At 29.9% G+C, this 23,721-nt stretch overlaps 1 protein-coding gene across 2 annotated transcripts in view; it reads right to left on the bottom strand.

The window, feature by feature from the left end:
* The window catches only part of vir (VIR_N domain-containing protein), a 199,863-nt gene that overhangs the window by 112,762 nt on the left and 63,380 nt on the right, over positions 1 to 23,721 (bottom strand). For both annotated transcript variants that reach the window (XM_085815021.1, XM_085815020.1), the window contains exons 12-17: positions 8,384 to 8,457; positions 8,058 to 8,146; positions 4,951 to 5,152; positions 3,139 to 3,236; positions 2,653 to 2,833; positions 89 to 206 (exon numbers count right to left, since the gene is read on the bottom strand). In XM_085815021.1, coding sequence (XP_085671147.1) covers positions 89 to 206; positions 2,653 to 2,833; positions 3,139 to 3,236; positions 4,951 to 5,152; positions 8,058 to 8,146; positions 8,384 to 8,457 — 762 coding nt within the window. The remainder of the gene's footprint in view (positions 1 to 88; positions 207 to 2,652; positions 2,834 to 3,138; positions 3,237 to 4,950; positions 5,153 to 8,057; positions 8,147 to 8,383; positions 8,458 to 23,721) is intronic.

Consider the following 23,721-nt stretch of genomic DNA (forward strand, 5'->3'; position numbering starts at 1 on the left):
ATGGCTGCATTTCAAAAACAGAAAGAATCAAGTGAACATACAAAAAATGCTTCACAGTTTTGTTTTAAATTGTTTCTGTAAAATTTACCTCTAGCATGATAAGACATCAAGCTGTCAACATAAAAAAGAGCCTGTAGATGGTAAATGATCTGCATCCCCAAATTCTGAGCTAAATTTTCTTCAGTAGCATCTTCACGTGTTTCGTCCTTTAAAATAAATAAATAAAACTCTTTGATTAAAATTCTGAAAAAGTACGTGGCATCTCTCTATAATTTAAAAAATGCAAAAGTCTTTCAAAAAACAATACTTTAAGAAACTAAAGCAGACAAGCATTCTGTTAAAATATTAATTTCATTACATGATACTATGAAACTATTTAAAATACTACTGGTTTGGCATGCATAAAATATTTCATAAAGTAGCAAAAGATTTTTTCATGGAATAAGCAAAAGGCAAATATAATTATCATTAAATGTCTCATATATCAAACGATCAAAATTATTTTTGATTCAAGTTCAAAATTTTCATTCAATGAATTTCTTAAAATTTTAATCAATTAATTCATTGTTTCAGTTGAAGCGAATCAATTCAATTCAATGATTTTTGATTCAACATTCTCATCTAAAATGGTTATTAATTCAATTGAGATCATGATGACTCAAGATGACCAATGAAAATTCAATTATCAATCAATTGCTTAAATTCAATGATTCATTCAAAATTTGAATTTGACCAATAATCAAAATGTTTCTAAGATGGAAATAAATGCATGGCAAGCATTTTGTAAAAAGTATGTTACTCTGTGATCTTCTGCAACTTAGGAATTAATCTTAGTGCTTACAGAGTCCAAACAGTCTTAGACAAGACAAAATAGGCTATCCAAAGTATCATTTGGAAGAATATTTATAGTAGAAAGCTACTGGTCTTTTAGAAGTCCATGTACTTTTAAAAGCCCACATAAATCTATTCCCCACTCCCACCCCACACACATATTTTGAAAAATTACTTTTGTAAACACATTTGACTACTGCAGTAACAACAATTTATTTAGGTTTTTAGTTTTGCTTTTGGTTTTGCTCAGGCAAATTGTGAATATGGGACCACTGTTGTATTACATTACTTGTGATCAAAAATATGTGGATAGCCCTACTTAATACTGAATTCATTCATTTAAAATCATGTAATAATCTTACATATCGGTTAGAATCTGAAAACCTCATTACTTGGCAAAATAAAATGAAAAATATAGAAGAGCTGAGTAAATAAATATGGAAAAATGTTGAGGTTTATCTCACTTGACTGACCTACAACAGTCCAGAACAAGACTGTAAATTTTATCATGGCAAGGAGCATCTGTCACTGGTAAAGACATCTGTCATCTGTCTGGCATCTGTCACGGAGCATGGCAATATTGCATCTGTCATTGGCACAGGCATTGAGCACAATGTAGGTCACATAACGATTTTGTCCAGCTATGTCCCAATTTCAAATGAGATTACCTGGGGCACGGATCTGAGGGTTTCCCACCTCTCTTTCCCTACCACCAAACCACTTCAAAGGGCTATTGGTTCACTATTTATTTAGAGTGACCCCATGCAACAATGAAAATATATATTTATGAACATCCTTGCCATCTCCGGGATTCAAACCCGAAAAAAATGAATTAAAGAAGCCATCAGCACTAACTGTTTTACTGATCAGGGTGGAAACTAGCACTAACATGAAAACCTATTCTAAGAGTTTTTTGTTTATGTCTCACAGATTTTGTTCTGTCATAAACAGCATAATCATGAAATGGTAATGCACAGGAGTGAATGCAATATAACTGTCAACTCTGATAGTATCTGTTAACAGAGCTAAATCAAACAGCATCAAAGATAGCGATGAAAAAAAAAAATCATCTGTGAAAACAACTAATCCACAGTAAATTCCAAAGCAGCTTCACATGCATTACCAGCAATCTGAATATTTTACTGAAATTTTCAAAGATTAGCTTTACTGTCCAAGCAGGAGAAAACAGCAGATTAATTCAATCAAATCAAAATCTTAATTACAATAGCTTGCAGCCTGATTGATAGATTCTCAAGCATTATGAAATGTGCATTATGAAGGGGCAAACTACACTCCCTGCAAATCCAGTGGATAAGTGTAAATGCAGAGAATACTGGACAGTTGATACCTAAACAAATGTTATGCAAAGTAAGATGTTTGTTACCACAGCAATAACAGTAAGCAGCTTTTTTTGGGGGGGGTAGTTGTGTGTGTGTGTTTTTTAGTGATGAAAAAAAAACATGCAAGCTTGTCTAAATATCTTATCTGAATTCACATAAATTATATGAATTATCAAATTTGTAGAAATTATATTTTGTAAGAAAACAGTAAACAATGCCACAAAAATCAGCTTATCATTTAACTAATAAAAAAATTAGATCATTTTAGAATTATAAATGATAAATACTTTCATTCACAATTTATTAAGGATTAAGACTGTGATTCAGCTTCATGCTTTTAATGACATTTACTGAAAATTTTACTTCAAACATGAAGAAACTTCAAAGTAGTTACAAGTAAGTATATATTTACTACCTGTAATAAAATTCATTGCTTATTAAAATCAAAGCTTATTTTCATAAAGAACTGTTTGTGCCTTACCACTGTTTGAAGTAATGCCCTCTGAATGCCATTCACAACATCTGGAACAGATAGAAGAAACAGCATTCCTTCCTGGGAGGAAAGAAATTCGGTAAACAGATCTTTTAGAGCAGTAAGAATTGCAGGATGACCTGATAAAGCTGGAGATGACAGAAGAACAAATATGTTCTCTAACAGTTTGCTGAAAAACGAAATTGTACACATTGTTGATCCAAAATGTTCATGTAATATAGGCATTGTATTAATAAATACCTTGACCATCCTTTACAGAACCAGTCAATTACTAGTTTAAAAAATTCCTCAAAATAAAATTCAGAATAATGCACTTCCAAAAAATAAAGCAAATTAAAGCTGCCAAAGTGTCTTGATAATGCATTAAAATATTACGTTACCATAAAAAAATCATTCACTTTAAAGAAATAGAACAAAATGTAATGAATTTGAGTAGCTGTTTCAAAATAATTTTAAACTTCCGAAAATTCTCACTTTTCTTTAAATATTCTTAGGAGTCCAGGATAAGGATTATATGGAGGTTTTGGAAATTCAAATTGGCTCCTGGCAGGTAAGTATCTTTTGGGCTGAGCCTGAAACATTATTACATTGGTATGACTGTTATTTGGAGTTTAAAAGCATTTCATAAAAACTATCACAAATATTGTAATTTTTTTGTTAAAGATACAAAATATTTACACAAACAACATATTTAACAGAACAAGAAAATAATGAAGTATTAACATACATTGCACAAATACACATAAAATGAAAATCTTAACAAATTCATTAATAAATATAATATTTATGCAGAAATAAATGAAAACATTATTTCGAAAATAAATCACAAAACTGTTTCATATTAATATGGTTTATCTAGCATAGCTTTAACAGAAATACCGATTATTTTACAAAATAACAGTAATGAGCATTTATTTATAATGCAATTTAGTGCTGGTTTATACACTTTTCTCTATCATCCCAAGTTCTGAATTTTCATCAAATTTAAGATTTAGAAAGCCTAATTTTAAACTGAATAATTCTATGCTACAGAATTAGGAAAAGTTTATTCTATAATTATAGCTTCAATAGCTCTAAATTTGCATTTTCTCCATTAGCAGACACCAAAGCAGTGAAGCAATTTTTAATTGCTTTTAAGTTACAGTCCTAGTTTTAAACTGACTGGAGATTCATTATTATTTTCAAAATATTTTACAAAAGGTAAAAATGAGTGCATAATAAATTTAAGGATGATTTGTCCTATGAGCAACTTTAACATCATAGTTGTAATACAGGGATGGCCAACCCGCAGCATGTGTGCCCCTATGTGGCACAGTGGAGTTTTAACAGTGGCACACAAAGTGAATTAAAAGATTTGAAAAAATAATAATATCATCTTTAGCAACTCCGTCAATAGATACACACATAAACATATTAGAATATATATAATAATTGAGTTTCTCTGCAAGAAATTAACTGTTACCCAACTCAAATCAAAATCAAAATTTTTGACCTATAGCAGCATACTATACTGAAAAGCAGATACAAGGAACTTATTTCAACTGCAAATCATCCAAATTATATTGAATTTTGAAAATTTGTACCAACAGGCAATTTTCCAAATTTACATGATTTAGCTGTCAGATATTGTTGTAGATGTTTGTGAACTACTGTTTATTGTCATGAACATAATAAAATCAAAATATTGTTCAAGATTAACTGATACGCACCTAAAACACCTAATTATGTTAGCATCTTCAAGAATTAATCCTAATATAACTGAGTAAAAAAACTGCATATTCAAAAACCACATTAATTAAGTACTGGCTGTTTAATAATTATTTATTAAGTGTTTTAATTTATTCATTTTATTTTATAACAACCTAAGTGAACGAACCTTCAAAAATGCTTATTTATATTTAGACTCTAGTTTGCAAGTTAATTTTATTTATTACCTTAGTGGCACACATAACTAACTAACTAACTATTCCCCCCCCAGATAGTGGCATTCTTTCCAAAAACGCTGTCCACCCCTGCTGTAATATAAAGGCAATTCATTTAAAACAAAAATACTGTTGATACATTTTGTAGCAGATATAGTTTTTACAGAACACTCAACAGTTAGGAGTAAAAAAAAAAAAAAAGAACTTTCCTACCCCCAATCATTCAACAGAGTTTTACAAGAAATTACTTTTGAAACTAGTCTCTACATACTAAATTTTCATATATACTAAATTTATAATCACATAAGCATGATTCAAAAACTGCAGCAGCTATACTTTCATGCATGACAATGAATATAGTTACCACATTTTTCCATGCAGTTTGATAATAATATGTAACTTCTTGAAGGCAAGAGAGTATAATTTGCACCAAATTCTCTGCAGAATTGGTAATACTATCTACAACTTCTCCTTCTGATTCTACTGAAGTTGCTCTTGGTTCAGCTACATCGGGTGAATCAGAAGGCACACTTTTAGACTCTGACACATGGGTGCTTTGTACAACTCTAAAAAAGAATACACATATTTCTCAAAAACATCATTTTGCAAACTAAATGAATCATAATATGTTTTAATATTTATGCACCTTAAAGAGAATTTTTACAATATGTTTTAATAAAAGTATATTACCTTTTTATACATAAAATTCTCCATTTCTCTCATTCAGCATACCACAAGAATATATATGCCATATAATTTCAAAATATTCCAGAAATTCTTTATTTCAGGAAAACAGTTAACAGTAATATAATTTACACATTTCCTCAAAGTAGTCACTTTTGTCAGTTACACCTTTTACCACTATTCATAAAGTTATCAGGTATAGACTTAATGCATTCCTTGATGTTTTTTCCTAAAGCACGTGGAATGCAAGTGATAGAATTTCTAAGCAGATGCCTTTTCTATTTCAGTTTCAAGAAAAGAAATAACTCTAAAATTTTACTATAGTTCAGAAAACAAATATGATGTCCTCTACATCAGCGGCCGCCAACCAGTGGTCCGTGAAAACTTTTTGATAGTCCACAGAAAAAATTGGGACATTATTTATATTTTTATGAAGATTCAGTTTAAAAAATGAGGAGTAACAAAACCTATTATGGAAAATGGATTATACTTTTTTTTTTTTATTTTTAGCTAATACTTTTAGAGAAATTTATTCTTAATTTAGCAACTTTTGCAGGTGTATCTAGCAACATTTGAAAGTGAAAGTTGACATCCAAAGATATGCTGCTGTTATCAATAATATTGTGAACCCGAATTCTCTTTCCTTTTGAATTACAAACATATGCTACTGTACTCATTAATAACACAGTTTTTCTCCGTCTTGATGAGCAACTTGATGGATTTTTATGAGAACCATCTGCAATCTTTTTCATAATTGCATCACTGACAGCTTTGCCTAACTGTTAATCGATGGCGCCATTGCTGAGTAAGCAATGATTATTATGTTTACAATAATTAAAAATTGGCGGCTTAACACTTTCAGTTTATTGATATTGCTTTGTGTTTGCCAGTGCGTTCTTGCTTTTCATGAAGTTCTTTTTCAGTGATATGGAAATGTGAAGCTTTCTGTACAACAAGGTAAGATTTTTGTACTTTTCATATAAATTTTCAATGTGAACGAAATATGTGTATCAGTGAGATGTTAATAGTGCTTTAATTGTTATTATTAAATATCACACTAAACATATATAATTCTTAAATTTTTCATTTTTTAAAAATAATTACTCTATAACCTTGTTACCTTTAATGGGTGCATTTCTCATTAATAAAGTAAAAGTTTGCCGATTATTATTGTATAAATGTACTTATATATTTTTTAATATTCATATTAGTGGTCTACGAAACATAAAATTATATATGCAGTGGTCCATGAAGTTCTAAGGGTTCACGACCACTGCTCTACATTTTTATAAACTTAAGTTAAATATTCAGTTTTGCTATAAAGTTTTCCTATTAAGTTTTGCTATAAAGAAAAATATTTCTTTATCAAAGCACACAAGACATAGTGTTAGAAATAATTTTCATTCATTATAATAATGTTGTAAATATTCATAATGTTCAACTGAATATATTATAAATTAAATGTATTTTAAAATATATCATTAAAAATTAACATTTTAATTACTAAGGGTACATTTACTGCTTTTAAAGCAATCAATTATGCAGTTACAAAGATAAATTAATCTTACATCATCAAAATTTATTATTTATATGATATATTTATTACTTATATGGTAAATTACATCAGTCAAATGTATTTTTAATTACCTCAATTTCAAATACTATACAAACAAAGGCCATTCCATAAAAATTCAGAATACCTTCAGTTGGCAACAATGTCCAAATGAGAAATGAAACTGCAGATGATTTTCTAGATTAAAAAAGAATTTATAAAAGTGGAATTCTGCTTTTGCCACTGAGTTGTTGTTTAAAGAAAATTATTGTATTATATACAGCAATGGAGGAGAATAATAAATGGTAAAAAATGAACTTAACTGTGTGATAAAATTTTACTTTCATTCTGGGTCACAAAAACAATTCCAAAGATTTCAGCAAGTTGACAGTGTTCAGATAGTTCCATGATTTTAAAAAAGAACATTTGCTGGTAGAGCTCACTCCAGGCTTGGTTGATGTGAAAGTTTTTTATACAGCGCAATGTAAATATGATCTTGAATGATATGTTAAGTCTGCTTACATATATGCAGTGGTCCATGAAGTTCTAACGGTTCACGACCATGTTAAGTCTGCTTACAGATAATATTACAGAAGTTTCAAATTCTGATAATGTAAAATTCTGTCTACTATATATGGGAGGTAATAACTTCAAAATATTCTGAAGATACCTTCCACACATATGTGTACATTTACATCTTTGATATACTGTGTTTCTTGCTTTCAGTGGTAAGATATACCCTGACTTAGAAAATATTAAGATGTCATTTTAATAATTTTACCACAATGTTCCATTTTTTATTCCATAATCCTTTCTCACTCACAGCCACTTTTTCTAAATGATTTAAAACAAGAATTTATTATTCTTAACTTCAAAAAACTTATTTGCAAGAACTTTCGAAATAAAGAAAAACCTTGTATCAGTTATCAACTTAGAGCAGGAAGAATACATGACACATTACAGCAAACCACAGATTCCTATCATCCAAATTAAAATTTATTCAATGAGGCAAAAATATTGTATTAAATTGCAGAAACTATTAAATTAATAACTTAAAGTACCATAAAACACCACATGAAAGAAATTAGCAAACAAAACATAAAATTATATTTAAATTCCTTTTATTTTTGAATATATTACAATCAGCAATAATGTGAACATAAAAATAGTTAAACTAAGAATTTCAAAGAACTAATTAGCTATCACTAAAATATGTAAGATGAGAAATAACATACTTTTCTACACAATCTGAGAGTTCCAGGAGAATTTCATATACATGAACTTTGTTTAACAATGCAGAAAGAGACACAACAGCTCGAGTAAGCTTAAAAATAAAATATTCGATTATTAATGTAAACCTAAAAGTATTTTTAATAATAAATATAAAAAGAGAAAGTTTAATTACTTTAAGATACATAATTCTATAACATGAATAGCAACTTAAATTGTTCAGTCTAAAATATAATTTTATTATTTACAGAAATAACAGTTACATAGTTAAAAATATTTTAAACATAATACACTAATAAGGTTCACCAAATATTAATATTTAGTTTAATACCTGCTGTTTGGCAACAAGAATTTCCAGAAGTTTCTGATAGCAAGTTTTTGGAACATTCTTTAAACTGTCAGTATCTATAGAGAGAAGAATAAGTTATACATATTGGTTAAAATATTCTCTAAAATCAAATACTGAAATAATTAATGATAAACATCTGAATAACTATGTACAGTCAAAAGTCGTTAATCCGGACTCGTCGAGACTTCAGCGATTCCAGATTATCGATTTTTCCGGATTATAGATCATCAGTTTAAATCTGGTAAGATGGCATGCAGAAATTATAAAATTAAAAATATGAAACCGTAATTTACGAAATAAAGAACAATTATGATCTAAGAGGTATCAAAATTTACAAAAAAAAAAAAAAAAAAAAAAAGCTTAATATTTATTTGTTTACTTTATTAAGCATTTTTTCAATATAAGTTGTTTAAGTTGCTTCGTTTTATGTGATAATACTTTATCTTTAATTCTATAAACAGACATCATTTCTTGTTCAGTTACAAAGTTCCGCTGTTCAAGTCCTATAATTGCTGTGTCGAGAATACCGACTAATTTGTCAATCGAAATTTTTTCGTTTTCAATAGCCTCTTCACTATTGGAAGCGAATTATGATGATGAGGAATTTGATTTAAATCATATCAAAGACAGAGTACATCGAGAACAAATACTACATTTAGTAAGGAATTATAAGCCAAATAAAATAAAAACATCTGCCCCGAAGATAAGGATAGTGCTGACAGATTAACTTCCAATTCAATGCGCGCCGCGGCGTTTCGGCGTCCCCCCCCCCCCGGCTGCAGAGCAGCGTGAAATTGATAAACAGATTTCGGAATGGTTTGAGAAACGAAGGATACGCCTATATCCATTTTTTGCAGCAATTCCACTTTTTGTTTAATGGACTTCTAAACATACTTTCGCTTTGTAGATCCTTTACATATTAGTAAATATATATCGGAAATTCTATTTGACATAATCAAAAGTTCAAACTTACTTTTATAAAATTGCTCTAACGGTCTGCAAAAAGTAATAAGCCGGATCCAAATCGAAGATTAAGGAACAACGCAATCTGCAACATTAACTGAATTAGATAATTTTAGCTTAGCTTATACCATCCGTTATACATTAAACGCGCAAGCGTAAACGTATTACGCGCATGCGCACATGCATATTCGCAGACATAAAAGTCTTACATGGATGCACCAACGCGATGCATGTGCAAAACGTTTGTAGCTTTGAGGTCCGGATTATAGATCATTCCGGATTATGGGTGTCCGAATTAACGACTTTTGATTGTATAAACATTATTTTAACTGAAAAACTTTTTTAAAAAACTCTAAATTTTCATTAATGATTTTAAATATAGTCCCTATTGTTTATCAGTACATAGATGCTTTATTTCAAATGTATTACTTTTTCTTATTTCGTTTCCTCCTTCCAACTATTTTGTTCAATAAAGGGCACTACATGTGCCAAAGTATTCAGAATGAGATCACCTGCACCGAATTACCTAACTCTAAGGAGAAAAGGCCATTACTTATGATTCCTGAAAAGCATTGAATTGTTCAGTTGACTATGGAACTTGAATTAAAGACACTTGAGTTTCATAAACTAGTTATATTCAAATATTAAACAGAATGTTCATAAATCTTGAATGGTAAACCAAGTCACTTGTTAAAATTTCAGCACAGCTAGCAAAAAGTTCGAGGAAATATTTTCAACAATAAATACATAGCATATATATATGAAATATAGAAAAATTGATTCTCAAGAGGAAATAAAACACGAATTTTCAGGATGAAAAACTATGTGAACATAAAATTCAGAATATTTAGAATATCTAATTAAATACCAATATATTTTACATTAATACATTTTACATCAATATAACTAATTTAATAACCAGGGTTCATGCACGTTTGCGCACGGAAATCAAATACTTTTAAGGACCATCAATGAAAAAAATTAAAGACCTATCAGCAAACATGAACTGAATAAACTTAAGCAATTATCTACACCTGAACTCCACTTTTTTTTCAACGTCACTTTTGTAATCTGCAAGTAGGATGCATTATTGTTAAACCTAGTCTAATATTTAACTTAATTATAAAACAAATTCAAGAATAAAATCAACTTCATAATTTTTTTCAAGTAATTAGCATTAAATTACAAAATTTCTTGAAACATTTAAATTTTACACTTATAACAGTCCCATATACTTTAAAGAAGGTTAGTTTTTTTTTTTTTTTTTTTTTTTTTTTTTTTTTTTTTTTTTTTTTTTTTAAATTTTTATTTTACTAACAATTAGCTTTCTACTGATTCTTTCTTTTAAGCTTTATTTCTTCATCCAGTCCATCAATCCAAAAATACCACCATAAGTTATGTATATTTTAGTATAGCATAAGCTAAATTGAGAAGTAGCATAATAATCATCATGACCATAACAGAAGCTTGGTTGCCGCCTCCAGCTGCTTAGTTAGAGACAGAGAGCCACTTATCAGAACAGATGTGAACATCTGGCATTGATATGGTTGATTAGTGTTGAAAGTTAGCTGCACTTTCCCTGACCCAGTTAGCATCACAGCTTCATGTAGATTTGCTGGAATTGCAAAAGCCAGTATTTAATATGGAGGTCCAACAAACCGTTAAATACCAGAGGTGATAGGTTGTTTTACATTATTTTAAGTCTCATTAGATGTAAGGAATAAAGTTTTATGTTAAATTTCACTTTCTTTTTTCCCCCCCAACCTTTTGTTGTATCATCCACAATAAGGATTAAGGAAAAGCGATAACTCACTTTAACATATAGATATAACTTTTAAGGATGAGCAGTTAGTTACAAATAATTTAGGTACCTTTCCGTTTTGCCGGCGCAAATCTTGCCAAGTAGACTTTGTTGGCAAAAACACACAGTATACACATAAAAAGTGTTGACAAATGTTAGTTCTAAGAGTTTTTTATTTTGAAGTTATAAACATTTTAATGTCATTTAAAATTTTGTAAAAAAGCTAATAAATAAAGACAATACATTTGTAAAACAACATTAATTTAAGAATTTACTGTGCTTTCATCATACAACATCCTGATTCGCTGGTTCATATCACGTGACCCAAAGTGATCTCATCTCACGTAAACTATGCTACAAAAATCTAATTCTCTCAGTAATTATCTACATTAATTTCAAGTTAAATCTTAATTTTAAATACAAGTTTAAATGTAAGAATTATTTTAATTCGTACGAATAGCTTACTCAGAAATTAAAACTGCAGTGCTTTACTTCACTAATGCATTCTCATTAGAATTGATGAATTTAACCCTTGACTATGCCTTTTCTATATTTTCGCCATCGGGTGAGCGCATCCTAATTTACTTAATTACCGACTGCGAATGGCCTTAGGGCATAAAATTGAACTATCTGGTAAAAATTCTATGTAATTGTATGCCAGTATTGAAAGAAACAATCAATCTGATACGAAATGGCTGCGACTTGTTTTGAAAATGTAAAAGTTAAAGGTTACCAGCAAGGATATTTCGTTTGGCATTGGTTGTACCATTACTGGCGACTTTATCGCTTGCGCAGGCAAAACGGAAAAGTACCATAATTTAATTATGTAGTTAGACATCCTTAATCATAAAAGATTTACATGGTTACAATAACAATCAAAATTTTCTACTTCTAAAATATTGTAACGTATTTTGCAGTTTTTATCGAAATAACAGATGAGCTTCTTAGTAAAACATAAATTTTATTCTCAATTCATGAAGACAGATAATTTAAATACAATTCTATAGATTGCAGCTTAACACTCCAGCTTACTATTACAGTTTCTTTCTCTATAAATTTTTCATACATCTACTATTGTCAAAACTTTCAGAATTATCATTTTAAAAACCTTTTCTGATGTTGCTCAGCAACGGTTACACGATACAAATATGGCGTTGCCACTCCAATATCAAGGATAAAAAATATAATTACTTGTCAAATAATAAAAAATTACATCTCCCCCCTCTAGATAAACTCTAATTGATATTTTTATAAATTAAAGTTTAAAAATTTTTTTCTTTCAAAACAACACAATGCATAACTTAAATACAACATATAACAAAACATACAGTCAGAAGGAGAAGAAAGAACAAAATGATTTTCTATCTAATTAGATAAACAAATGCATTCTTTAATCATGCTACGGAGTAAGACTTAATGTATCGACAGTTGTGTGGTTTTTACCCCTTCGGTAAACAACAGCGTTATTATAAAGTTATTATAATTGTGCCCATCTCATAAGACATAGATTAAGACTCGCATTATTTTTTAGCTAAACTAAGGATTATGATCTGTCACATTCTTTTCTGTGGCAGAGTACCTTTTCTCAGTTTCTTCAGAAATTACAGTGCGTCTTCTTCATCTTCGGATGCAGAAACAAGTTCTTTTTCAGTTTTAGTGACACAGAAACCTTCTTCATTTTGATATGTCTTCTTAACTGTTTTCAAAATTTAACTTTTGCCTTTGGATGTACAGAAGAAGGAGGAACTGGATCTTCGCTATCCTCACACTCTTGTATGATGACAGTGTTAGGATTTTCAGGTATATGGATACTTAAAGCTTTATCTTGTGCTTCTTTACATTCATTGTCATATTCTGATTCTTCAAATGCACAAATGCATCAATGTTTCTTTGCCTTTGGTTCAAACTCACCTTCTGAATCACTTTTGAGTTCTCCTTTTTCTTTTTTTCTGTTTCGCACACTTATTTGATTTCCTTTCAGACGGTTTTCTTTTTTGAGATGATTTACATACACTCTTAACAACTTTTGATACTGCATCCTTATATGGTACATTAATACTTTTAACATAATATGCAAGAGCTATTTCTTGTTCAACAAGAGAGGTTACAACTGGAGATTTCCTGTTTAAATTTTGTGCATTTTTCTCTGCTTGTTTTGAAAACATGCTCATGATATTATTTTTTTCTAAATTCTTTGCTGTTTCCTGAATGCTTTTACTTTTGCCTCATCTACCTTCGTCAATCTCAATAAATGGCAGTTCTTCTAGTTTCTCTATTTTGGTGTCTCTACTTCGAGCTTCTTCACTAGATCTTTTTACTTGAGATTGTGTCAAAACCACATTTACCTTTCCTGAACTAAAGAATGGTTCATCTTTGAGCCAGTGTTGCCAGAAAACTTTCAACTAAAGTAGCAAAAGCAAACTAAAAAAGTCGCAAAAATTGCAAATGAGATCAGAGACACGTGATTTTTGTGACATCATGGTTACGCATGCTCAAATGACCTCTGACGTTACAACAAATTTGCCGTCTATTGGTTCTGCAAGTTACAGACTGTATTCAATTTTTAGTCTTTTTAATTATATAGCTTTAATGAAAATTTTTAAACTATTGCTCATTTTCAATTGTTTAAATATCCATTTCTTTTTAATTAATTCTCATTTAATTTAGGTTTTTATTTTTAAATTAATTTGATGATAACCATTCTTGAGAGATTCCTCATGTTTAGACTGTTAGTCCTTCTGTATTATTATTTTTTGAGTTGGCAGTTAATTTTTTTAATTCACTTTTTTTTTTCTTTCTTTCTTTTCACTTAATTGTGAACTTTTTTAATGAGGAATGCTTTTCAGTGAGTTTTCCATTCTGTGTAGTGGATCTGTTCCAGATTCTGATTACTTAAGAAAGCCTTGTTCTTTCACTATTAAATTTATTTGTGTTTTATTATTAATGTTTTTAAGTTATTTCCATTATTTAATTTTTAGCAATATTATAATCAGGAGTATGAATTTCATTTCTTTCTTTGTTGGGTACCAGAGGTGTTTGTGGAACCCCCAAAAATTCCCTGAAACTTTTACGGACTTATTACCGACATTTTGGAGTTTTGAGAAGGGGGGGGGCGAGAGAAATGAAAATTACAATTATGAAGCATTGAATGACCTAATTATAAAAGTTCAATGAATTACGTTTTTTGCAAAATTAATAACCATAAATTTTCAAACATATAAACTACTACATTTTATGTAAATATTTTAAATTACCTGAATTAATTCTTTAAAAAAAAATTATCTAATTTCTGCTGCTTTTTTTTATTTTTTGATGTTTGTGGGCTTGTATTTCTTTTGTGGTGAACTTCATAATTGCAGGAAGGTTGACTTTTATTTTCCTCATTTACAGTTGAAGAAATTTCTTCGAGAACTGCACATGCAGAGGTAGAAGCAGTTTGCTTTTCTGCTAATGTAGAAGGTTTTTCAGAGACTTTTATAGGTGACTCATCTGAAATACATGTTTTTAAAGTCCTCTTGATATGTTTTCCAACTTCTGTTCATATTCAGTAAGAGATCTTTGTGAATTGGATCAGTCATTGGATTTTTTTAGCCATATTTTTCACATGAGGTTTCTTTAGAAGCCATTAAATCATATTTAATAGTTTGCACTGCATCTAGGGAATCAATCTTAAGAGAGGTTCTATAGTCAGTGACAAGTGTATCCATTAAGTTGAATGCACTTTCCACTAATGGGCCATGGAAGCAGCTAAGGCAGGCTTTGACCAATTTAGCCAATGTAGGATACTTATAATCATTTGTGAAATCATCTTTTAAATTAAAAACTTTAGACCAATATTTATCAATTGTACACTTGACTTGATTTCCACTTTCATCAGATGTGTAGAGCATTGCTTTGGTGATATCAATATCACTCTGGTATAACCTTATTTCAGCTTCTACTTTTGACTTTTCATTATCACTAAAAATATGGGACATAAAAGATGATAATTTTTCAAAAGCTAATATTGTACTGGTTTTACCTCTTAGCTCTGGATCTAATGCTGTAAAACTAATTAGATATGAATTTTTAATGGGTAATTTCTGTTTCATATGCTGTGCTGTATTAGTATAAGCTTTCATCAGAGAAATTTGGAATCCTTTTGCTATTGGATAATTTTTTGATAATTTCTTCAGGAGAGTGGAAGCTTCTGCACCAGTAAATATTACTTTGCTAGGTAGATGGAATTCTGGATTTGTGACATCAACCTTTAATAAATCATTATAAGATGTGCACTCTATATACTCTATATTTTCTGGCTTCATAAAAAAAGAGAAAAATTTTGCCATCAATTTTTCTTTCGTTCGATTCATCATCATCATAGAACTGGGGGGGGAGGGGAACTGACTTAAAAACAAATCGCACGGATGACGAGGGAAGGTGGATCCTGAAGCAATTTTTTTCTTTCTTTCCACTTTTTTTCACTTCCCTTACTCCTTTATCATTGTACCACTGTCAGGCTGTGCAGCCTTATAAACGAAAGCCCACATGTAAATCAGATTGCCAGATGCCAACTTTGATTTAAGCTTAAATAAACTTTTTTTTTTAATATAGTTTACTTTTGACTGGCACATTATTTTAACATAAAAATATTTTACGATTAATTAAAAAAAATCGTTGAAGTCGTAAAAGTAGCAAAAGAAAATGCTGAATGTCGCAAAAATTTTGAAAAATCGCAAGTATTAAAATTTTAGTAGCACAAGTTTGACATAAGTCGCAAATATGTGAAAAATCGCACAATCTGGCAACACTGCTTTGAACAATTGAGCAATTTTGTTACTCAATACATATCTGCTGGGATCATTTGTAACAACAGCTGCCTTTGTCTTTATATGATCAAGTTCACAATTAATTTCAACTTCCGCTAATGGTAGACACACTAAATGGTCATTTAAAAGATATTGTACCCAGACATGTTCTCCAGTCATTTTTGCATTTTCGAGAAATATCATCTACTGTGGCTCCTGTGTCTCGAAGATTACACATTTCATACCCAATCAACTAAACCATTAACTGTATATGTTTCTATCAAATCATCATTCGAAGATATGAAATTTACTTTTTTGTTCGATTTTAAGCGAGGACACTGAGGCTTAAAATGTTCATATGACCTTCACTTGATACAACGTGGTTGATATCTTTTGACATATAAATTTTTTTGGTTCTTATTTTGGAACTGATTTATTTGTCGGACATCTTCTCATTGTCAGTGATCTTTCTGGTGGCATTTTAAATCATCCCATTTATCAGAATGCTTAAAATGAGGAAGATGTTCTGTCTTTTTTTTTTTTTTTTTTTTTTTTTTTTTTTTTTTTTTTTTTAACAAAATTTTCATAACGAGGTTTATCATCCTTTATTAGTTCTCTCAGTTTGATTGGCAGAAAATTTCAGGTTTATTGTTTTTCTCACATCTTCAATTTTCTTAACTATCTTAGTAGGTGAAGTGATGGCAGTCCATTCATTCATAAAATGCTCTTTGAAATCAAGAGAAGTGCACTTTTTAATTGGATCAACCAGCATGACATCTTTCAGCTATCCAAAAGTTTTAATGTTTAATCCTTCTAAATAATTCCCTAATTCATAGTAAAAATCGTACCAAGTACTTTCAGAAGATTTTATTTATTTTACTTATAACTTATTTCATCTTCTTTAGTATTAAAACATGGCATGACACCATCAATTCTGATTTTCAAAGGCTGCTCAGGTAACTGCGTAGTTTCTACCGACTGTGCTCTTGCAGTCATTGCTTCCAACTCAAGTTTCTGAAGCTCAAAAAGTCTAATTCATTCTCTTTCTTCTCACTCTTCTCTTCTTTCTTGTTCTCCTCTTTTATATTCTCTTGCTTCTCTCTTTTCTTGCTCTTCTCTTTCACATTCTCTTTCTTCTCTCTTTTCCTGCAATTCTTTTTCATGTTCTATTTTTCCTCTCTTTACTCGCTCTTCTCTTTCACATTCTCTTTCTTCTTTTTCTCACTCTTCTCTAATTGCAGCCAGTAATTCTCAAGTAAATTCCTCAACATAACCAGGACTTTCAGTATTCAATTTATGCAATTGAGCAATCTTAAATTCAGGTCTCACAGTTAAACCTAACTCTTCTGCCAGTACTCTTAAACCCTGTTTTCTACTTAGCTAAGAATGACATGTTGAATAAATTATCTTTAATGGCTTTCTTTTAAAACTGAATCTTAAAAATCATACTTGTATTTTAAGAAATATATATATAAATTTTGGCGTGACTTAACTTATCAAATACGAAATTCACTCTAACCAGTTGGACAGAAAAAAAACTTTGCCTGTTTGGCACAAAATAAAACACTACGCTGGGTTGACATTTTAACTCACTATTAACACATTTCCCAGTTTAGCAATACAATGAATTATACCCACATCAGTTTGATGATTTTGCTATCTATTTCCATGCCTAGTTGCCGATTTAAAAATAAAATAAATAAATAAATAAATAATTGCTAGTTTGGCAAAACAATTTAGCTGTAATACATCGGGATGATGTTACTGTCTACCAATACACCTGGATGGCAAGAACTAAGAAAATATTTTTGCCAGGTTGGGAGTACAGTAAAATCACACTACGTCAGTTTGATATTAATACTTATTTTCCATGCGCCTGCTTGGCAACAAATTCAAAAACACAGTTAGCATTTTTTTTTAATAAATACCAGGATGGCTTTCTCATATCAATTATCAACATAAAAAAAATTCAATACAAATAACGGTAAAGCTTAAATAATAATTTTTTAAATACTCCTTTACCACAAATATCAATTATAATTTTAGGCTGAATATTTTTAGTGTCAGTTATTTTAAACAAAAATTTACACGATTTAACTATAATTCTGGAACAAAATACTAAAATTCAATAATCCTTTTTTAAGAAAACCGAAAGTTAATCTTATCTTAGGAGATCAGTAATAATCTGTTCTGACAATTCTTTGCTGGGGTACAAGTTATACAAACACAAAAGACGACCTATGAATGATCCCGTTCAATAACTGGCATTAAAACAGCAGTTCTCTGACATCCGTTCGTCTTTGAAATAAACAAACTTGGTTATTGGTACACCTATTCGGTAGGAGTTGAGAGAGAATTTAATTCATTAACGGCAACAAATTTGTTCTCAAAATTTCAGCAGCTTTCTGGGATTAGGAGACCAGCATCATCGAAATCGATAACTACACTCCTAAATTTCCATTATCTCCATGAAACCTCCAGTTTTATAAGATTGCAACATATTTTGCAGTTTTTATCGAAATAATAGATGAACTTCTTAGTAAAACATAAATTTTATTCTTAAGTCACGAAGATAAATAATTTAAACACAATTCTATCCATTCGAGCTTCACACTCCAGCTTACTATTACAGTTTCTTTCTCCATAAATTTTTCATACATCTACTACTGGTAAAACTTTCAGAACTATCATTTTTTAAATATTTTCTGACGTTGCTCAGCAATGGTTACACGATACAAATATGGTGTTGCCACTCCAATATCGAGGATAATAAATATAATTATTTGTTAAATAATAAAATATTACAATATATATATTAAAAATGCACTAAGAACATTTTACAGCAGTTATAATTTTAGCAGCAACAAACAACAAAATATTTATGCGTCTTTTTAATTTTTAAAGTTTTCCAGCTACTTTAGATAATTTACATCAATTTCCTTCTCTTAAGCATCTTTTTTAAGTTTATTTGTTTCATATAAACAAATTAATGTTTCCATTATTTCTGATTTCTTACTCATTTTGTTAATGTTTCAACAGTGTACCTTAGAAGAATTGTTTTCTCTCTTTTTTATAAAATCAATTTCTTCTTCAATGAGTTTCCTCTTCATTTTAGAATTTTCTGATTTTCTTCTGTTATTCTAAAGAACTGAAGATAAATTTTCTAATAAATTGTTAGTTTTTAAATTCTTTGCTTGCTTCAATGCTTGTTTCTAGTGGAAAGATAAAGAGAGAAAGGGAGGATAAAAATATTAAGAGACTGGGGTGAAAAGGAAAGATTCAAATTCATTTTGTTTCATTTTCTTTTCACTGTTCTTCCAAAAATTCTTCAAAAGCTAAGAACTGCATCACAAATTTCCTATGAAGCATGTCCATTATGTGTTAATTCCATGATGACATTTTTTATTTTGTCCAATTTTCTTGGAATTGTAGCTCTATAAATCTTGGCTTTAAATCCTTCTAAATCTTTCGATATGCTAGTCTAAAATTCCTACCAACTTTGTAAAAGAAAAAAAGCCAGGTGATTTTTGAAAAAAAAAAAAAAAAATCAGAAAAGAAAAGTGCAAAGTTAATTCTCAAGAAAGCTGACAGACGTTTAAATATTCTAACAAAATTACATGGGAAACAATTGTTATGAAAAGAAAATAAGAGAAGACAAATGAAATTAATTTTTAAATAATTATAGTAGCTTTTTTTTAATTTTATTCTCAAGAGTGTTTCATAAACTATGCTTTATATTTATAGAATTTACTATTTTGTTTATTTTTCAAAATCAAAATATTCCCAAGTCACAAAAATCAAAAGTACCCTCACTTTAAAATAAGAAGGGAGAAAATAAAAATGTTTTATTTGAACATTATTTCTTAAATATAATTTTAGTTTATTCTCATTATTTTTGTTATATTTTATCAATTTTATTATGTTTGTAAAAAGAAATTGTCCAAAAGTTAACAAATCTCAGAACAAAAAATTCTGCATACAAACTTAACTTGAAATTGGCAAAAAAAGTCATCAAATTTAGCGCTGCATAATAAAAGAACTCAAATTTGAATAAAGAGGAAAGATTGTTAATTAATATTTTATGAACTCGTCATTCCTAAAAAAGAAATAATTTCGAAATGTTTATGTTCCAATCGAGGTATCAGCTCGTGCTTAAAACTCAAGTATCCAGTATTAATTAAAGAATTCAAACGTCAATCAATCAAATACATATTCATCAATGCATCACCAAAGCATACTCCTCCAAAATGTTAATTCATACTCAAAATGGAAGTCATAAAAAAACAGAAGGAAATGGCAGATAAGTAAAATTCCGGACCTTTTTTTGGATTTGGAGTGAAATTAAGATCTTTGAAGGACCGTATGAACCCCAATAATGATAATCAAGCATTAGAAAGTTAATTTCGATATTCTTTTAAATGGCAGTAAATGCTATTTCTTTCAGGTTTTCACATGATTTCACTCTTTTGCAGAAGTAATGGATTAGAAAATTTACATTCAGTTCCAGTGTTTGTTTATATTTTCAGAAATACCAATCATTTCTAGAACTGGTTTCTAAGGCAGATAGTTGCCATGAAAAATTCCAATGTATGCTCATGACTGGCATAACTGTTTATTACTGTTAAGAATCTTGTATTCAGTTAGATATTTTTAGTAGAATAATAATTAAAATTTTTGTACTTCCTCGTCCAACGCAGCGCAAGACAAATTTTGAGAGAAAGTTATGTCGGAAAATTACAAATACAGGATTTAACATTTAATAAATAGGCATCTCCTTAATTTGTATTGAAATTGAGTAAATGTAATTGACCACTATGTTAGCTGTAATCGCAATTACAACCTCTTTTTGCTTTCCAAAAATCTCAAGAAGCAGAATTTACTAGAAAGATCTTGCACAACTTGTTGAAATCTATAAAAGGCCAGAGAGAGTTGTTTAGTTGGTGGCTTAGTTACTGTTGTTGCAAGTTTGGTTTCACGTGAATTGAGATAACTGAATTAGCTTTCTCTTTGCACTACGTTGCATTTTAACATTTTTAGTAGTTTGAAGTATAACTACTGATTACACTGCATGACACTTGTACGAATATCTGTCAGGAAAATTTCAGAGCTCTGAACTTCTTTTGATAATAAAATTTTATTAATCTATTACAGGGTTCATACATATTTCTGCACACGGAAATTAAGTACTTTTAAGGATCATTAATGAAAAAAAAACTAAGGACCTATGAGCAAATGGGAACTGAATAAATTCAATTAAAAATATTATCTATGCCTGAATTTCACTTTTGGAATACCATCCCAAAAATAAAATAGATCCCTAAGTAGTACGCATTATTACTAAACATGAATTAATTAACAGAATTATTAATAAGTTTAAGAATAAAATAAACTTTGTTCAATTTATCAAGTAGCATTAAATATTTTACACTTATAATAATTGGACATATTTGAAAGAAGACAGTGGCGTTTGCGCTTTACTAACAGTTAGCTTTATGTTGATTTTTTTAATGTCTCATTTTGTCACATAGAGCAGCGGTTCTCAACCTTTTGAGTAATGTGCACCATCTAAACAAAAATTGAAAACCTTTACGTTTACCACTACAAAGCACTACTACCACCACATCTATCGAACAAAGCTCAGATTGCATAAATTTACGATTGTTAGAGGAAAACTCAATCAGGATCTTTGGGTTTTAATTTTTGAATTAATTAGTTAAAAAGACTGCTTCTTTGCGTACTACCTATTTTTATCTTGCATACTATCAGCGGTACGTGTACCACCGGTTGAGAACCCCTGGTCTAGAGGTTTAGTAAATAGCAGGTAGATTTTATGTCAAACAGCATAGGTTAAAATGAGAAGTAAGATCATAATCAGTATGATTCACAATGAAAGACTGAATGTTGCCACTGCTGCTGCTTGTCTAGAAAGAAACCTGCTGATTAGAACAAACCTGAAAGGCCTGATGTAGGCAAGGTTGGCAAGTGTTGAAAATTAGTCAGGCTCTATTTCATACAGTTAGTGCCGTAGCTTCATGTAGAGTTCCAGGGGTTGTAACCCAGTTAATATACTTTAAGGTTCCAATAAGCTATTAGAGCAATAGAGGTGATAAGCTGTTTTGTATTATTTTAAGGCTCACTAGATGCAAAGATTAAGTTTTACTTGCATTTTTACATTTTTGTGTTTAACCTTGTGACCACAGTGAGTATTAATGAAAGGCAATAACTCGCTTTAATATGTAGAGATAATTTTTAAGAGTAAGCAGTTAGTTATAAATAATTAAATTAGGTAGTTAGATAACCTTAATCATTATGGATTTATATGGCCACTATTAAATTTTATTTTTTAACAATATTTGTTAAAAAAGCCCTATTAAAATCAAAATCTAATAAGATTTCACAGTTTAAAATACATGTATACATGATATTGATTCTTAAACGATATTAGGATAATTACACATTAAAAGCTACATAAATGTTTTGTAGCTACAAATGTGTTTCAATATGCAAACCAATGCTCTTGCTAGTTTCTCCGTGCTTCATATGCTAAGTAGTCAACCTCTCCATAAGGTACCTATGAGGGTTTACTTGATCTGATAAAAGTTAAATAGTCCAACCTCCCCCCCCAACAGGCGTGAAGCAAATTATCACTATAGCTGAAAGTAACTACAATATCAGATAAGGGTTTAAATAAGCCTCTTATTTAAAAAGAACTTATAACATAAAGACATGTTCTGATGCTAACAAAATCAACTATAGCTCACGGTGATGTAATTAAACAAGAACAGTCAAATTCAAACTAAAAATGTGGACTAGTGGCCAAAGATTATACATTTTAATTTTAATTTAATCTGGCTCAGTAACTCTATCATATCAGGAAATAGAAATGGGAAATTATAGTAAAGGCACCGGGAATCGAACTACGGACCTCTGGAATGTCGGTCCAGCGTGCAGAACCACTATACCATGAAGGCATGCTAGGAAAGTGGGAGAAATACCTTATACTGTTATTCTAAAAAAACTAAATGCATTTAGAATGTATAGAAAAAGTGACTAATTTTATTTTAGTAATATGAACATTCAGAAGAAATATGAAATATATATGGTAAGGATCGGTTATAGAGCTCGTGTGGCAGAATTTTTAGAATTTAGTGACACACCGAGCAACAAATCTAGAAATGGCAAAACTTTTAAAATTTAGAGCAGGCATTGGAAGCAGAATTTAGAAAGGCACTAGGCAGCAGAAATTAGGACCCACAGAGATTGCATCAGGTGGGAAAATGCCTAGTGCCAGCTCTGTGTATGATGCATTAAGACATACTAGATAAATCTTTTAAATTGTAAGTTTTTAATTTCTTCATTAATAAAAAAAAAATCCCTTTCTATAATGCCTGCCTATGTGATGAGATTAGAAGCATTTTTGATATTTTCCATTCTTGCACCTAGTGAAAAGTAGAGAAAATAAAGGGGAGATAAACATGTTAAGAAAAAGATTCTAGTATCAGAAGTAAAACATTCAAATATTATGTTTTCATTGTTCCAGATGTTCTCCAAAAAGTAAGAAATTCATCGAAAACTTTCTGTAAAAAAAAAATTCATTACATGTTGATACCATGCAGACATTTTTTATTTTGTCACATATTTTTCGAATCTTCTAGAATCATGTTTCTATAAATCTTGCCTTCGAATTCTACTTTCCTAGCTGCAATGTCTAAAATCCTAAAGAAAAATAATTCCTACCAATTCTGTTACAGCAAAAAGCCAGAAATATT

Source organism: Stegodyphus dumicola, chromosome 4 (genome assembly GCF_044657685.1).
Source record: "Stegodyphus dumicola isolate Sdum_Otavi_A_Nest chromosome 4, ASM4465768v1".
Lineage (NCBI taxonomy): Eukaryota > Metazoa > Arthropoda > Arachnida > Araneae > Eresidae > Stegodyphus > Stegodyphus dumicola.